At 38.8% G+C, this 17368-nt stretch overlaps 1 protein-coding gene across 2 annotated transcripts in view; it reads left to right on the top strand.

Moving 5' to 3' along the window:
* The window catches only part of GMI1 (gamma-irradiation and mitomycin c induced 1), a 111863-nt gene extending 94789 nt beyond the window's left edge, over positions 1-17074 (top strand). Inside the window, exons 30-38 of one of the 2 annotated variants that reach the window (XM_028248942.2) lie at positions 170-236; positions 1240-1325; positions 1435-1716; positions 1790-2014; positions 2495-2609; positions 15099-15279; positions 15371-15562; positions 15799-16116; positions 16511-17074. In XM_028248942.2, coding sequence (XP_028104743.2) covers positions 170-236; positions 1240-1325; positions 1435-1716; positions 1790-2014; positions 2495-2609; positions 15099-15279; positions 15371-15562; positions 15799-16116; positions 16511-16760 — 1716 coding nt within the window. In that variant the 3' untranslated portion in view covers positions 16761-17074. Of the gene's footprint in view, positions 1-169; positions 237-1239; positions 1326-1434; positions 1717-1789; positions 2015-2494; positions 2610-6054; positions 6354-15098; positions 15280-15370; positions 15563-15798; positions 16117-16510 lie in introns of those variants that run through there. The other variant, XM_082884383.1, reaches the window with a different exon arrangement.
* The last annotated feature ends 294 nt before the right edge of the window (positions 17075-17368 follow it).

Here is a 17368-nt window from a genome sequence, read left to right as displayed (position 1 = left end):
TGACTTTTTGGCTATTATAGAGAGTTCCCAAACTTACCTTAGTTTGCTTTAGTTTATACTTGACACTGAGAAAAGGTTATTTATTGATTTTTATTATTCTTTCCATTCATCTTGAGTTTGATTGTGTTGTGCAACTTGAATTTTCTCATCGGCAACTTTTCAAATGTAGGTAGATGTGCATGGGTGTATTGACCTTAGTGGCCTCTTGAAGGTCACAGGGGGCTATGGAAGAAAAGGCAAGGACCTTCTCCTTTTTGTGCTTCCTTGCAATATTAATCTTGTACAGAATTGAATCGGGCTTGTTTAACAATCCATATAGCATGGGAATTTTAATGTCATAAATTATTAGGGTAAATTTCACATTCATCCCCACTAAAGTATGGTTCATTTTTTAAAGATTTCTTCACTCTAATCCCCTATTCCCAAAAAATGGTCATAAAAAAAAAAAAAAAAAAGTTTCTCATAATTACATTTTGTCACACCATTCTTAAATGTTGTCCTACAATAGTTGAACCTCCACTTCTTCACTTTCCCCTTCTCTTCCCTCCTCTATACACCTTCCTACCCTACTCAACCAACCACCTTCGTTCCCTCACCCCATCCTCACAACTAGCCACCTCTTCTCTATTAACTCACAACCTAATCTCTTTCTCTAGCCTCTAGATTTCGATTTGCAGCCTCTTTGCTCTTCGAATGACACTTACCCATTGTAATTTTTTATTTTCATCTGTTTGATATAAAAGTTAGTTTTCGAGATTGGATGGATTTGGGAGTGGAGGTGGTTTTGAGATTAGGTTGAGTTTGGGTTTGGGGAGCAAAGTGGCAAAACCTTAATGTGTGAAAACTTAATTATTTTAATGAACAAAGTGAGATTAATTTTTGAAATTCTTAAATTTCCGCTTAACCATGATGGGAGTTGATGATTGGATGGGAAGTGGAAAATAATTTAAGGACCAAGGTGGAAGAATATTTTCTTTAAGGACTAAGTTAGAAATAACACATTGTAAGGGTGGAAGTGTTATTTACCCTAAAATATTATAACCCAAGAAAATATTATATATGATATTGAAAGATCTTTTGTACCAGTGTTAATGTGAATGAGTAATATTAAGCTCCGTTTGATTCAACAGATCACAACATCTAATATTTAAAAAAATTCAAGCTGGATTTTTTTGTTTATTTACTATTTGCACCTCAATATTTTCTCTGATAGACTGATTTTGATAACCTTTTTCATAGTGTCCCTTTCTGTTTTACTGGGCAACGAAATAATCTTCAAGAAAGAGTTTCAAACTGAGAAGAGAGAGCTCAGAGTTGCATCCAGGGTTTGTAATTCTTTGACTCTTTTTTCATTTTCTTTCTCCTTTCAATTTTTATAATTACCTGAAATTACTCAAACCTGCATTGTATTTGTTTGCTTTCCATAATAATCAGGTCCCTGAATTTTGCACTGCTGGATCTCTACTGGAAAACTTGGTCTTTGAAATCATTAACTCTGATGGTGATGTGGATGAAACTATCCATGATGAAGAGTTACAAGGCCAATCCCATATGCTCATGATTAAGTCAGAGTCCTTGGATACCGATGATTCAGTGAGATACAGTTTCCATTATGGCCGGTGCATAGTTCGTGCTATTTCCCTCCCACAAAAGGAAGGGTTAGTCTGCCTTGAAGCTGCTCATTCACGTCACCCAGAGCTCCATTTGACGATCGAGGTACCGAAACTTTGAGCAATTTTTTTTATCTATTTATTTATAGTTCAGTCTCAATAATTTAGCTTATATGTAGGTTCGTGTTCTGGAAGCTCCAAAAGTGGATCCTGAAAGTATCCAACCTCAGTATACAGATGGAAAGGTCTTTCTGCTTGAGGACTCATCTGCTCTTAAGACTCCAAAAGGGAAGCATGATGGTATACGTGGTCAATTTTCAGATGGAAAGATCTTGCTCCTTCAGGACTCATCAGCTCCTAAGGATTTAGAAGACTTAGTGGCATCAGTCAGGAATGATCAGAAGGTACAAAAATAATCTTATTTCGTTGTTGCTTCTCATGTGAAAATACAGTTACAACCCATGGCTTGGATGAACAAATGTAGTTTGTTTACTTGTATCAACAATAGATTCCATGAACTGATGTTGGGAAAACTTTTTTTAGTGCTTAAAAAATTACTTACTCAAAAGTGTTAGCTAGCTAGCCACCAGAGAAAGAAAAAGAATCTGCCATACTTAATTGGCCATCCCAGTTGGTGATCAGACAGCAAAGCTGGGTTTGAGTCATGTAAGGGGCTTGAAGCGCACTATCTTTGCCTTCTAACTTTCGTAACTACTAGCATGTAAACTCCATTTCCCTACCAGTAATTATTTTGCTTACAAAGTGCTCATACTGATGCTTAAACAAGAGGTAGTTATTTCTACCCTGCTGAATATTGTCACTAACAAGAGGTAGTTATTTTGCGTCAGAACATTTTTTGTGTCTTAGACATGTTCTTCATGCAGGAACTTGAGGAGGCTATTTTTAATTATGGTTTGGCTGTTGGACATTACGAAAAGGCACTGGAAATGCTTCATATTCGGCGGGTGACACTCGAACATCACGTGTCTGTGTTGCAAGGTTTTTATCTACACTAAGTTTACTCATTTTCTCTCCTTAAGTAAGCATTGACAACATAAAAATACTAAGAATCATCTCCAATAGATGCATAACTGAGTACTTGACTAGTAGTCAACAGTGCTCTGATGAGGTTAGTAAGTAGCTGTTATTTTGTGACTGTAAATTCCTATTAGCTTTTATCACTGACGAGTACTTGATCAATGATTTAGGCTAGGGTACAGTTCCAAACTTGAGGGCACACACCTTCACTTGACAATGTTGAGTTGATTTTCTTACTACAATTTCTTGCTATATACAAAATTTTGAAAGTGGTGATTTTTTAAGTATGTTATGCTTCTACTTGCTAGAAGCAGAAAGTGAAATGAATCGGCCAATACCATGGGTGCTTTTTAGAACTAGTTACATTTGTTATGTTACATTAACTTCTTCCCAAAGCAAATAATATTTCAAAATTATAAGCTGAGCAAAGCTGAGTGCTAATGCTAACAATGCAAAGATTTTAACTGAGCCAGAGCCTGAATTTTGTTATTAATTAACAAAGACTAGAACAAGCACCTTTAAACCTTGTGATCATTTGTTACTCACTGGTTGTTAAAATTTTGATTGAATCTCATTGTCCTACAAATTCATGTAGGAAAACCCTTGGTAGGATCTTTCATATTAGTGGTTGGATCTTGTTTGATCATGGAATCCCAATCTTGATCGTAATCCTATCAGAACCAATTTTTAAGCTCCATTATGTTGTTTGTGTTTATTTGTTATTCATTTAATTATTTTTGCTAAATACCTATTTTAGACAAGGTACATATGAAATAAAAATGTGCCATAGGCATTTTAGAGTACATATGAAACAAATTATGTCAATAGACATTTTAACATTGTAGCAATTTCGGAAAACTTGAGAATGAATGTAATGCCATCAGAGTTTGAGCATCTCCCTCTCCCTCTCCCTCTCTTTGCTTACTCAACTCTCCAGCCATTTTTTTCCCTTTTTTTTATGTACTTTAGAGATTGAAAAAAAAAAAAAAAATTCACAAACTTTCTTTCTTCACCTCTTTTTTATAAAATGTAATTTTTTTACCACTTGTTTTTTCTTCTTCTTATTATGTTTATATTTTCATTGTGCATTATAAATATTTTCACTTCTTTTTAGTGTAATTAGGCTCATCTTTTGAGAAAAGTTATTCACAAATATATATATATATATATATTGTTAGAATAGTATATTATTAGTTGGGTTATTATTCGATTATAGTTATTCTATGCCTTAGGGCTCCCTTATAATTATTAATCTTCATTAACATGAAAAGGGGATAATATCACAATCATTCCCTAATCTTGGTATTCTCTAAAATTATCATGGTATTATAGCATAGCCCTAAAACCTAAACCCATCTACCCATACAGTTCCTGTTACCCACCAAAGCCACCAGCCATCAGCCGGAGACAACCCACACAACCAAGGACCACCACTTCAGCAGCCGACAGGTTCTCTCTTTGTCGGCTCAAGCCGACTCCACCCTGAGGGGTTTCGGCTTAAGCCGAGAAGGACCCAAGTTTCAAGGTGGGTTGATGACAGTCTAGGGTTCTTTTCTCACTCTGGTTGGTCGAAATCAGCACCGCAGATCACCCTAGGGTTCAAAAATCACCTGGGTTGGGAAATCCTCACCGAAGGCCCATCCTGGTCTCTTGTTAGTCTTTGCTGATAGGCCTCCTGGCCTAGTCGACCACTAGTGAAGGCTTGTCTTGCCTGACCGACTGCCACGGACAATCTCTCTAACCCAGCCGACAGCGCTTATGCTTTCTTTGGCTTCATGCGACAGCCTCTGGTATTGTCTATTTGATCGTCTCCCTCTGTTGTCGTCTTTCTGTTTCTTTAAACAATAATCTATGTCTCTTCGTTTCTTTTTTTTTTCTTTTTTTTTTAAAAAAAAAAGAAAACAAAAAATTCTCTCTATGAGTTCTTAATTCTTTATGCTTTCATAGTGGTAGTTGTGTCTTTCCTTCCACCACCACCACCTTCCGGGTTTGTGATTGGCACTAAGACACCTAGGAGTGAGAGTTCTATTCTACCTACTACATGACTAATAACTCCAATCCTAGTCTTAAAATCACCACATCTCTATTTAATGGTCAGAACTATTTAGCATGGTCGCAGAGTTTGACTATTTTTTTGAAGAGTAGAAGGAAGATGGGGTATGTTGATGGCAGAATACAGGCATCCAGCACCACTGTCCCAGGTTATGACCAATGGGAGATTACCAACTCTTTAATTATGAGTTGGCTTATTCATTCGATAGTACCAGAAATTGGCGAGGGCTACTTGTCTATGGAGTCTGCCCAGGATATTTGGGATGTTGTAGCTGCCACCTATTCTTGCAAAGGGAACTTATCACAGGCATTCGAGTTGTGTCGTTCTATTGAGAGCTCTGTTTAGAGGGAGCAGGCTGTTCTTCCAGTACTTCACCTTCCTCACCAATGGCTTGAAACGCCTTGATCACCTACAAGACTATAAGCCTGTTTGCACTGTTGATTCAGTCAAGTACAAGAAGTTCATTACACAGGAAGAGGTCGTCAAGTTTCTGACAGGTCTCAATGCGGAGTATGATCTTGTTCGAAGTTGGATTCTGGGTATGGACACTCTTCTTTTACTTCAGAAGGCATTCACCTATGTACAGAATGAGGAGAGTTGCCGGTCTGCTATGATGTCACCTGTTTCTACTAATCGCTCAGCATTATTGTCTACCCCTCAAGATGGTCTCAACCTGACTCCCAACCCTCTGTTTGCAACCAAGGAGTATATTCCGTGATTACTGTTGCAAGCCGTGGAATACTCATAAGACGTGTTAGAAGCTTCATGGGACTCCATCCGGGGGTTGAGGTGATTGGTCTAGTTCTAGAGGAGGTCGGTTAAGCCAGTCTAGAGGACGTGGCTCTCAACCACGAGTTCATCAATCTAGTGTCGCTGATACACTTGATTCTTCTTCCGCTTTCGTTGGCTAGGCTTCTGATGGTCTCTCCGGCATAACTACTCGTGAGCTTGAGGATGTTCTGCGTCACTTGCTGGACTGCCGATCTTCTACTGCTCTCAGTACATCTTCCTCGTTGTTTGCCCGCTTAAGGTAACCTAACTTCTTTTCCTCGCATTTTCCTTTCTCATAAGTCTTTGCACTGGATTATTGTTTCTGTTGCCTCAGATCATATGTCTGGATCCTCTGACATTTTCTCTGCTTATAAGCTCTTTTCAGATCAGGACAAAGTTAGGATTGCAAATGGTACTATTTCTTTTATTTCTGGGAAAGGTTTAGTCCATGTCACTCTTATCATACCTCTCTCTTCTGTTCTCCATGCTCCTATTTTTTTTGTTAACCTGTTATCCTCAAGTCGTATTACAAAGGATTTGAATTGTGGCGTGACTTTTTTTCCTAATTATTATCTTTTTCAGGACCTTTTCACGAGGAGAACGATTGCCAGTGATAGTGCAGAAAATGGTCTCTACTTCCTGAATCAATCGGACATACTTGCTCATTCTTCCACCACAAGTCCTACTACCAAAGATGATTTATAGTTATGGCATCGGCGTCTTGGACATCTTTCTTTTTATTACTTAAGTATTTATTTCTATCTGTTTTTGCAAACTGTAATGTGTCTAAGTTTCTTTGTGAGTCTTGTTAACTTGGAAAACAACACAGAGCCTCTTTTACTCCCAGTTTTAATAAAAATTTAGTTCCTTTTTCATTAATACACTCTGATGTCTAGGGTCCATCTCGTGTTATGTTTGTGAAACGTCATCGATGGTTTGTTACATTTATTGATGATTTTTCTCGTACTACTTGGGTGTATCTCCTGAAAGATAAGAGTGAGGTTTTCTCTGTATTCCACACTTTTCATAAGATGATTTGTACTCAATTTGGGGCCACTGTTAAAATCTTTCGTTTTGATAATGGGGGTGAATACATAGGTTATGGGTTAGGACAATATTTTTCTGTTTATGGCATTATCCACCAGACCTCTTGCAACAATATCCCTTAACAAAATGGGATAGCAGAACGCAAGAATCGTCATCTTCTTGATATGGCTTGGTGCATGTATTTTTCTATGAGTGTGCCTCAGTCCTACTGGGGAGATGCTGTTCTCACCACTAGCCATCTTATTAATCGGCATCCTACCCAAGTCTTGCAAAAACAAACTCCCCTTCAAGTGTTTCTAGGTTCCGAGTTCTTGTTTTCTATTTTTCTCAAAATATTTGGCTGTCTGTTTTGTCCACAATCACTCTACTATTCGTGGTAAGTTGGACCCTTCCTCAAATGTGTTCTCCTATTCAGAAGGGGTTTAAGTGTCATCACCCTCCTTCTTGTAAGTAGTTGTGTCTGTGGATGTCACCTTCTTTGAGTCCCAGTCATATTTCTTGTCCTCTTCGGTGTCACAGTCCTCCTTTCAGGGGGAGCCTTGGTCTAAAGTGATGCCTGTGATTCTTATGGTGGGACCAGTTGTTCTTGCACCACCACCTCTTACTGGGACTACAGAACCCAATGCCATCAAGGATAGGCAAGGGCAAGTTTATGTCAGGGACAAAGACAAATAGAAAGTTAACTAGATATAGGAGACCACTTCTGCTCATCCACCGCCATCTGCTGCTTCTAATGAGAGTCTAAGTAACTTTGAATCTCTTGAATCCACCAATCTTGATACTTCTATTGATCTTGATGTTCCTATTGCCAAGAGAAAGGGGGGTGAAATCTTGTACTCAACATCCTATCTCAAATTTTGTGTCCTGCTCTCATTTGTCATCCTCATATAGACCTTTTGTGTCAAATATTTCCTTTGTTAGCATTTCTAACTGTTTTCATGATGCTCTTGCTACCTCTAAGTGGACACTTGCTATGATTAAGGAAATGAAAGCATTTAGGAAGAATGACACTTGGGAATTGACTGAGTTACCTAAGGGTAAACGACTTGTGGGATGCAAATGGGTGTATATTGTGAAACACAAAGTGGATGGTTCTATTGAGCGTTACAAGGTTAGACTTGTGGCAAAATGGTTTACTTAGACATATGGCGTTGACCTATGAAGTGCAGATACGGACACGGAAACAGACACAGACACGGGACACAGCAATTTTTAGAAATTGGGGACACGGACACGGGTATGAGAGAAGGCAATTTTTTTTTAATACATATTTTTATTTTAATATACGTTAATTATTTTATTTATTTATTTCCTTTTTTAAATAATGTGTTTTTGGTAATTTTTATTTTATCTTATTTAATATACGTGATTAAGTAGTATATATTATGTTATATATGCTTATAATAAATAATATGATTTTATTAAAATTATCTTATATATACTTATATGTATATATATATATATATATATAAGAGATAAGAAAGAAAGCGAAGGGACAGAGACGGTGAGAGAGAGAGAAGACGACGCGAGCGAGACGAGATCGATGGTTCAATGATTCGAGTCAACTGGATGTTCGGCGACTGGAGTCGAAGGTTTGTCTTTTCACTTTCTTCCTTCACACTCTCTCTCCTCTGTCTCTCTCTTCTCGCTGTGTCGCATGCCGTGTCCAGATCTGAACACGCGTGTCCTCGTTGTGTCCCCGGTGTGTCCCATACCAAAAAAAAAAAAATTTAAATTAAAGGGACACGCCAACTGGCGTGTTCCGTACGTGTCCCCTGTGTGTCCCCAGCATGTCTCCGTGTCCGACACTGCCACGGCACTGATTTTGCCGTATCCATGCTTCATAGGCGTTGACTATTAGGAGACTTTTGCACCCATGGCTAAGATGAATTCAGTCAGAGTACTCTCTAACAGTTAATCTAGATTGGCCACTCCATCAGTTTTGATGTAAAGAATTCATTTCTCGATGGTGACCTAGAAGAAGAGGTATATATGGATATTCCTCCTGGTTTTAAGGATCATCTGACAGAGGCTAAAGTATGCCGACTGATGAAGTCCTTATATGGTCTTAGACGGTCTCCAAGGGCTTGGTTTGAGAGATTCACTCAGGCTAAGTTTACATATGGCTTCAAATAGAGTCAGGCAGATCATAACTTGTTTGTAAAACATTTATCTCGTGGTAAGATTACAGTGCTTATTGTTTATGCGGATGGCATAATTTTTACAGGTGATGATAGTAAGGAAATCCCTCTATTGAAGAAATATTTAGCAAGTGACTTTGAAATCAAAGACTTGGGGAGCCTGAAGTATTTTTTGGAAATTGAAGTTACTCGCTCCAAGGATGAGATATTTATCTCACACATGAAGTATGCGCTTGACTTGTTGAAGGAAACTAGGATGCTTGGCTGCAAAGCCTATGATACTCCACTAGAATCCAATTAGAAATTGGGAGATAATGAAGGAGGAGGAGCTGTTAATAGGGGGAGCTATCAGCGATTAGTGGGTAAGCTTATCTACCTATCTCACTCTCGTCCTGATATTGATGTTGCTTTCAGTGTGGTTAGTCAGTTTATGCATTTTTACAATTTGAAAAAAAAAAAATGTTAGAATTTACCATCACCTACCACACACTTACCATCACCTACCACACACTCACCTACTACACTCATCTACTCCTCACCTACCACCACCTAACCTACATCTATATAATCAATCAATTGTAACAGAATCAGATATCAATCATCAACTCATCAATCAATAATACATATATTTTTACATGGTATCAGAACAGGTTTAGAACCTAGTATTTTTCGCTTTACCGGCGGGCGGCAACCTCACCTTCGCCGTCCGCCGGTCTTCTGAGAAGCACGACCTTGTCACTCACACTCCGGAGGAGCTTATCATCATCATCAACAGCAGTAGCAGTTGCAGTTGCAGAAGAAGAAAAGCAAAAGCAAGAGGGAAAGGACTGGTCAACAGCCAAACCTCACCCATAAAGACACACACACACACATATATATACATACATACACAAAAGGGTTGTTGATTTTTGTTTCTGAAATCATTGGCATTTGGAGAGGGGCAACAACCTTTTAGAAACATCCCATCTTCAGCCTCATTCATTCTCTCTGAGTTCGATTCTAAGGTACCTACGCCGGTCGCCTCTCTCACCTCCTCCGTGTCCCTCACATCTCCACCGGCGATCTTGTTCGCGAAGAGCTCTCACACATACAGCTTTCTCGGGCAGATTCTTCACCAACACTTCATAACTTCAGACACTGGTTCCGTTTCCGTTGCCGGGACAGCATCCGTTGTAGTCTAGTTGGTCAGAATATTCGGCTCTCACCCGAAAGACCCGGGACAACATCCGTTGCTTCAGCTGTCTCTGTCTTCACCTCTGGAGCCTCTTCAGCAGCAACTTCAGTTGTTTTCTCTGTTGCTGCCTGTGTAACCTCAACAGTGGCCATTGGAAATGCAAATGAAAGCAGAGAGAGAGAGAGAGAGAGAGAATCTGAAAGCAAGAATGAAATGCATCTCCCACTCTCGGTAACTTTTATGATGATGGTGGGACAGAAACAGACAAAAGTGAAAACATCTTTCTCCTCTTAAAACAAAAAAAAAATTAATAAATAAATAAATAAAATGCACTCATCACACGCATGCACATGGCAGACACCTTTTATTTTTTTTTATTATTCTTCAAACAACACCCCATTCACACACTTATCACACACACGTTTCTTTTACTTTACAACCAAATTTCTTTTATTTGTCAGACTCCACATCTTCCACAATGTGTTGTAAACCCATCATTCCTTCCACTAGAGTCTATAGAATATATATCTATATATATATATATATATTTCTGATTCCAAAAAAAAAAAAAAAAAAAAAAAAAACCGAATGAAGAAGCGAAAGAACTGCACACCAAACTTATTTTATTTATGTCGGGTTCACCCCGATCACCATTTTACAAAAAAAAAAAAAAAAAAAAAAAAAAAAAACCAACAGCTTTGTTTTCTTTTCTGCAGCCGGCCACTACTCGACCTCACTTCTTCGCCTATTCCGCCGGTCTCTTCTTCTTGCCTCCGTCCTGGGCGGTCCTTGACGGTGTTGCCTCCGTGTTTCCCACTCCACTGGGCACGATCACTACTCCCTGCTCCTCCACTGCAGCATACGGCGGACCTCCAAATCGGAACATCACGGTGGCCTTCCGCTTCAGCTCCTTGTTTTCTGCCCTTAGCACGCTTATCTCTGCTCGCGCATCCTTATACATGCGTTGGAGCAGAGCCAGCTGGGAGTTTAAATGCTGCACCTCATTTGTCTTACTCTGCAGCCGGTTCGACAAGTTTGTGACCGCCGTCATGCTTTCCACACATGCCTTCAGAGTATACTGATTGGCCTCCACATCCGACTGCACTGCCATTCTTTGCTCCACAGACCGCATCGGAAAGTTCAACGGGCAAACTCCGGGGCACTTGGTTGAGTTTCCAGTGCCACCGCACCAGTTCTCTCTCTCGTTGACTCGTTGAGGTCGGGAAAGAGGGTGAGCAGTCCACGGGAAGACGAAGACGAAGCCATTTTCTGGGCAACAGAGTGTTACAGACTCTCTCTCTCAGCACAACGAAGAGTTTTTCAGACTCTCTCTCTCAGCACAACGAAGTTTTTTTTTTCAGAGGTTTTTCGCAGCTTTTCTCTGCCTCAGCCTCAGCATCAACCTTGGTTAAATAGCCAAGGCAGCCACGCGCATCGCGCGCCTCTTGCCACCAGCCGACAAACGGGCACGCAAGCCAAGGCACCCACGTGCCTCGCCATCATGTCCGGCACACCTTTTGATGAATTGGGCACGCCTTTTGATGGCACGCCTTTTTATGGATTGGGCACGCCTTTTGATGGCACCCCTTTTTTTGAAAAATTGGGCGCACCTTTTGAGGATGCGATTTTTTTAAGGGGTCCGACAAGACTCTGTAAACTGTCCCGACATTGATTCCGGTTAGCTCCTTTATGGGTCCGACAAGACTCTGTAAACTGTCCCGACATTGATTCCGGTTAGTTTCTATAAGGGTCCAGCAAGACTCTGTAAACTGTCACAACAACTGTCACAACATTGTCTGCTACAACGGTCCGACATGACCCCATAAACTGTCTTCTACATCGGTCTGACACCGCCATCAAGTGTCCTCTACACCGTTATGACACCACCATCCAGTGTCCTCTACATGGTTATGACACCACCATACAGTGTCCTCTACAACGTTATGACACCACCATCCAGTGTCCTCTACCACGTTATGGCACCACCTTTCAGTGTCTTCACCAACGGTCTGACACGACCATACAGTGTCTCCTATCTTTATTTTATTTTTTATGTATTTTCTTGTTTTGTTCCTCTCTCCAAACTCAAGTTGGTTAGTTTCTATCCTCCTTGAGTTTGCGGGGGGCTGTTAGAATTTACCATCACCTACCACACACTTACCATCACCTACCACACACTCACCTACTACACTCATCTACTCCTCACCTACCACCACCTAACCTACATCTATATAATCAATCAATTGTAACAGAATCAGATATCAATCATCAACTCATCAATCAATAATACATATATTTTTACAGATTCAAATCGAGGCTATCATAAGAATTTTGAAGTACTTGAAGTCTGCTCCTAGTAAGGGTCTTTATTTTTCAAAGCATGATCATCTTTGTATGGAAGCCTATACAAAATGTTGACTTGGTTGGATTAGTAACTGATAAGAGATCGATTTTAGCGTATTGCACCTTTGTTGGAGGCAACCTAGTTACTTGGAGGAATAAGAAACAGAATGTGGTTGTCAAGTCAAGTGCAGAAGCTGACTTTAGAGTTATGGCACAAGGGATGTGTAAGCTCTTATGGATCAAGTTATTGTTAAGTGATCTAGGTATTGATCAGACAGACTCCATGCGGTTATGCTGTGATAATAAGACCGCCATCAACATCGCTCACAATCCAGTTCACATTACAGGACAAAGCATGTTGAGATTGATTGCCACTTCATTAAGAAGAAATTCACTAGTGACACAATATGTACTCCATTTGTGCAGTCTGGTGAACAACTCGCTAACATCCTCACCAAGGGAGTTGAGAGTAAGCCATTGCATGATATCTTAGGCAAGCTGGGCATGAGAGATATCTTTGCAACAGCTTGAGAGGGAGTGTTAGAATTATTAGTTGGGTTATTATTTGATTGTAATTATTCTATGCCTTAGGACTCCCTTGTAATTATTAATCTTCACTAATATAAAAAGGAGATGATATCACAATTATTCCCTAATCTTGGTATTCTCTAAAAGTATCATATATTTATTATGCATGTTTTAAATTTATTTGTAGGATCGTATGATCATCGATTTGATCTTCTTAACCCCTCTAAAGAAAACAGAGACCACTTTTGATGGCCCTTTTTGAGATGATAGATGTGTGATAGGGTTGTTCATGGGTTGGATTGGGTTGGTTTTTCCTGTCATCGACACCCGAACCGAAGTAGTTGGTTTGAAAAACGGTGCATCCAATGTCGACTGAACAATGGTTTGAAGCCGCTTGTTTCGGGTGGTAGAAACATTGGTCGGTGTTCGGTCGGTTCTATAACAAAGATCAATTCCCCCAAACAACATCAACAACACTAGATCTCAAAAGCAGAGGGGTTGAGGAAAGGGGTTTCAGGGGAGGGGATGAGGAAGAGAAAAGGGTTTTCATTGAGGGAGAGGGTATGGAGTGAAGTAGAGCAACCCTCATCGACATCAACATCCCCACGATCTCAATGTCATCAATCTCACACGTCGCAGTTGCTGTCACCACAATCTCAAGCCATAGTTGCCGCCACTATTTCAGAGAGAGAGGAGGTGCAGACCATGAGGGATGGAGGTGAAAGAGTGAGGCACTCTGAGAGAGAGACAGACAAAGAGAGAGAGATAAAAGTACAAATTATGATAAAGAGGAGAGGGGGGAGAGAGAGAACCTGTGAGGAGGTAAAGAAACGGAGTTGAACTGTGCGCAGAGAGATAAAGAGTGTAGAAAGTGATAGATATTTTTTTGGTTCGCGGGAATATCTGATATGATTGTGTTGTACCTGTGAAAAAAGAGAGAATAGGAGCTGGTGAGACAATTTGTAAGATAAGAGATGTGTAACATTCAATCACATAATGCTACAAATAAAAGATGATAGGGTGTAATCTTTAGTGTCCTATCACCATATGCCATGTGTATTTTGAGTGATATACGGTCGGTTTGTTAGTCGGTTTTAGAATTCTTTTTTTCTTTCTGAAAGCCAATGACCGGTATCATTGAATTTTTTAAACACCTTGGAACCGCTTTTGACCATGAAGTTGAATGAAACCATCCGCGATTGTTCGGATCAGTTTGGTTTGGTCTGTTGACTTGGGTCTCACGGGTTTTTGAACAACGCTATGTATGAGAAGTTATCAGTGGAACAATATAGACAGATCAACTTCTGCATGAAATCCAGATGTGCCCACAATTTTAGTTCATAGTTGCACTAGTTGGACACAAAAAAATAAAAGCAGATGAGTGACTTTTCCTATGACATTGCATGCTACAGTTTTAATTCTTTTGTCTATGGATGCAAGTGCATGTGCAGTAGCATTATGGTGAGGGTTATCCACCACATAACTTCTTGCTAAGAAGCATGGATACGTGACATAATATGGATATGCGGACATGCAAATTTTCAAAAAAGTAAGACACGACATGTTAGGGACACGTACAAAATATATAATTTTATATATTTATTATGTCATATTTTTAAATATTTAATCTGTATTTTATGTCATTTAATTTTATCAAATTTATCAACCTTAGGTATGCAATTTTAATAAAAAGAATTAAAAATTTTAATTTTTTTTGAAAATCAATAGTCCTTAGCATGTCCCTAGAGTGTTCTCCGTGTATTCGTAACGCGTATTAACGCGTATCAACGTGTTCACAATGTGTCCCAGCATGTCCAGTGTGTGTCCATGACCAACACGTGTCAGACACCTATACATGACCTCCTGAGATGGTGTTTATTTGTACTTAATACCTTATGTAGTTTAATCAAATACATATTAGTAAGGAAACAATTAATGGATCTTTCACAACAATTTGGACATTTCAAACCTAGATGATCAGATTTTTTTTTACTATTTTCTATGGATTTAATGTAATTAGCCAAGATACTTTCAATTGTATGGGCACCCTGAGATTGCATGTTTTCGATATCCATGAGTCCTTGTATGCCATATTATGGCATGCACTTTCAATCACACCTCTAATCAAATTGGAGTTAATATTTTGACGTCAGAAAACATATACAAAATAGATTATAACACAGTAATTGAGCTCCTACAATTGCTTTTTGTCCTTGTAGTTCATAGAGGTTACTATTTTTGTTTTAAAAATAAAATTCATATCAATCCTAGAGTGCTGACAAAGAAACTGCAGGAAATATAGGCTCCCCTGTTGTTTAGAATTTTTACAGTTGTGCTGTTGTTAACTCATTAATCAACAACTTCCTTGGAAACTAATTTGCTCAACTATTCAGCCAATTTGTCTGGGAAAGAGGCAATAATGGAACTGATTGAAAGCAAGACAGACTCTGCAGCCGCTGTTGTCTGCAGACTCTTTAGAGAAATCCCACTGCGAGGGCAACAGAACAACTTCATTGCGAAGATACTGGGCATTGTTGCTTTTCTTGGAACAGTTAAAACCAAAGAGCTTAGCAGGTTGTTTACCATTCAACAGTGTTTGTGCTTTGTGCACACTTGAATTCACCGTAGCATGGAATATAATGTTCTATACTTGTTTTATATGCAGGATATTAACTGAGTATCTGGGTGAGGATCTGATGCTGGCAATTGTATGTAAATCCTATGCATCTGCATATGCACTAGAGAAGTATGAACGTAGTGGAAATGTGAATCATGCATGTGCTCTTCATGCAATAGCAACTAAACAAGGACAATCTATTAAAGGCCGTTATCTTGTTATATGCCTTGAGGATATAAGGTACATAGAGCGTCTCAATTGCAGTTCTGAAATGTCAGTAGTAATTAGTCGTGCATTATTCTTGTACATGTCAATACTTTTTTCACAGAATGCTAAAGTTTTGGTGTAGTTAAATTGTTTAATTGAAAAGTATTGTCTGAAAGGAAAAACTAGACATGTGTAGGGAGTGAATTAGATAATATTCGAAGAGAAATTATGCTGTAACTAAGGATTTAACTATGATAGTTGTTTTGCAGGCCTTACACGGGAGAGTTGGGCGATGATCCTGAGAGGAAGCTTGCATTGCCAGATCCTACCTTACCAAATGGAAATACTCCGTCAGGTTATTTAGGGTATGCAGTTAATATGGTAGGCCTAGATGCCCGTCATTTGCACATCAGAACAAATACGGGCCATGGTCTTCGAGAGACTTTATTCTATTGTCTCTTTGGCAACCTTCAAGTTTATGAAACTAGGGAAAACATGAAAATGGCAAAGGCCTGCATAAAACATGGTGCAGTCTCCCTGGATGGTGGGATCATGAAAGGAAATGGGGTTCTGTCTCTTGGACATTGGTATGTACATTACATTTGATAAATATGCTGTGTGTGCGCGTGCCCGTGCGCGCACTTCTATGCATGATTTTATTTCAAAAATTGGACTTCTAAATTAAATCTCAGACATAGCATGCTTTTCAAGAGACTTCTCTCTTTATCATTTTTTTTTTTGTTTTTTTTTTTTTTTTGTTTTTGATGATGGAAATAGCCAGTTAGACACTTAGACAACATATTGAAATGCCTTTCCTGAATTTCAGTAGAGGTCTTTAGTTTTTTTAATTAGTTCACGGGTGTCTTTCGAGAAATTTTGCATCGAAACTTCATTATGACCTTCAGCATAATATCTTTATTATGGCCTTTTCCCTCTAAACTTGACCACTTATTTTGGTCTTTTTATTTTTACTTTATTTAGGGAATCCGAGATTTGTTTTCCAGTTATTGTACCTGGAACTCAAACACATTTCTCACAGCAGAGCCCGGAAATCGTGAAGCAGATTGAAGAAACAAAGTTTGAGTTAAAAGAGGTAAACGATGAAATAGAGAAAGACACTAAAATCGTTGAGAAAGTCTTGAAAAAGTTCAAGAAGACAAAAGAAAGATACGTGGAGTTCTTGGACAAGAAGGTTCCCTTGCTAAGCAAACTTGATGCTTCTCTTTGCTGATCCAACCGAGTGGCATTTTCATTTGTCTGTGATGGTTATTCCAATTATCTCAAAAAACTCATTTTGTCTTTATATTTATATGGTCATTGCATATTCATTTTGTGTATATTAATATATATGACCGCTTACAAGATTTGGAACTGTAACTTGCATAGCATGGGTTACCTGACGTGGATACTCAACAAACACAGACGACATACAGAGTTTAAATACTGCATTACATTTTGTTTAGAAGTTTCCTTTCAAATATTATTGTTATTTTTTTGTATATTTTGTGTATATATTTATATGATGTAATTGGTGAAATTTCAGTATATGCTTGCTGTTGCTGTATTATTTAACTATCTTTAAGTTGGTTACATTGCAAGAATTTTTATAGCTTGCTTTAAAACTGTTTCTACCTATTGTTTATTTCTTATTTTTGTATGTCTGTTGATTCATTTTTTTAAACTATGAATCTGATGTCGTTGACTTATTCAAGTTAATTTAGAACAGAAGGTATTGGCCAGGCAGTGAAAAGCGTGTTATAGAGATGCCCAGCGTGTTGAACCATTGCTGTTTCAACCTTGGACATTCCCTCGGCTCATTTGTTTAGTTGTCACTTCAAT

Source organism: Camellia sinensis, chromosome 1, assembly GCF_055761805.1.
Source record: "Camellia sinensis isolate YWXY chromosome 1, ASM5576180v1, whole genome shotgun sequence".
Taxonomy (NCBI): domain Eukaryota; kingdom Viridiplantae; phylum Streptophyta; class Magnoliopsida; order Ericales; family Theaceae; genus Camellia; species Camellia sinensis.
Note: the sequence above shows the minus strand (reverse complement) of the source record. Positions and strands in the feature narration are given on the sequence as shown.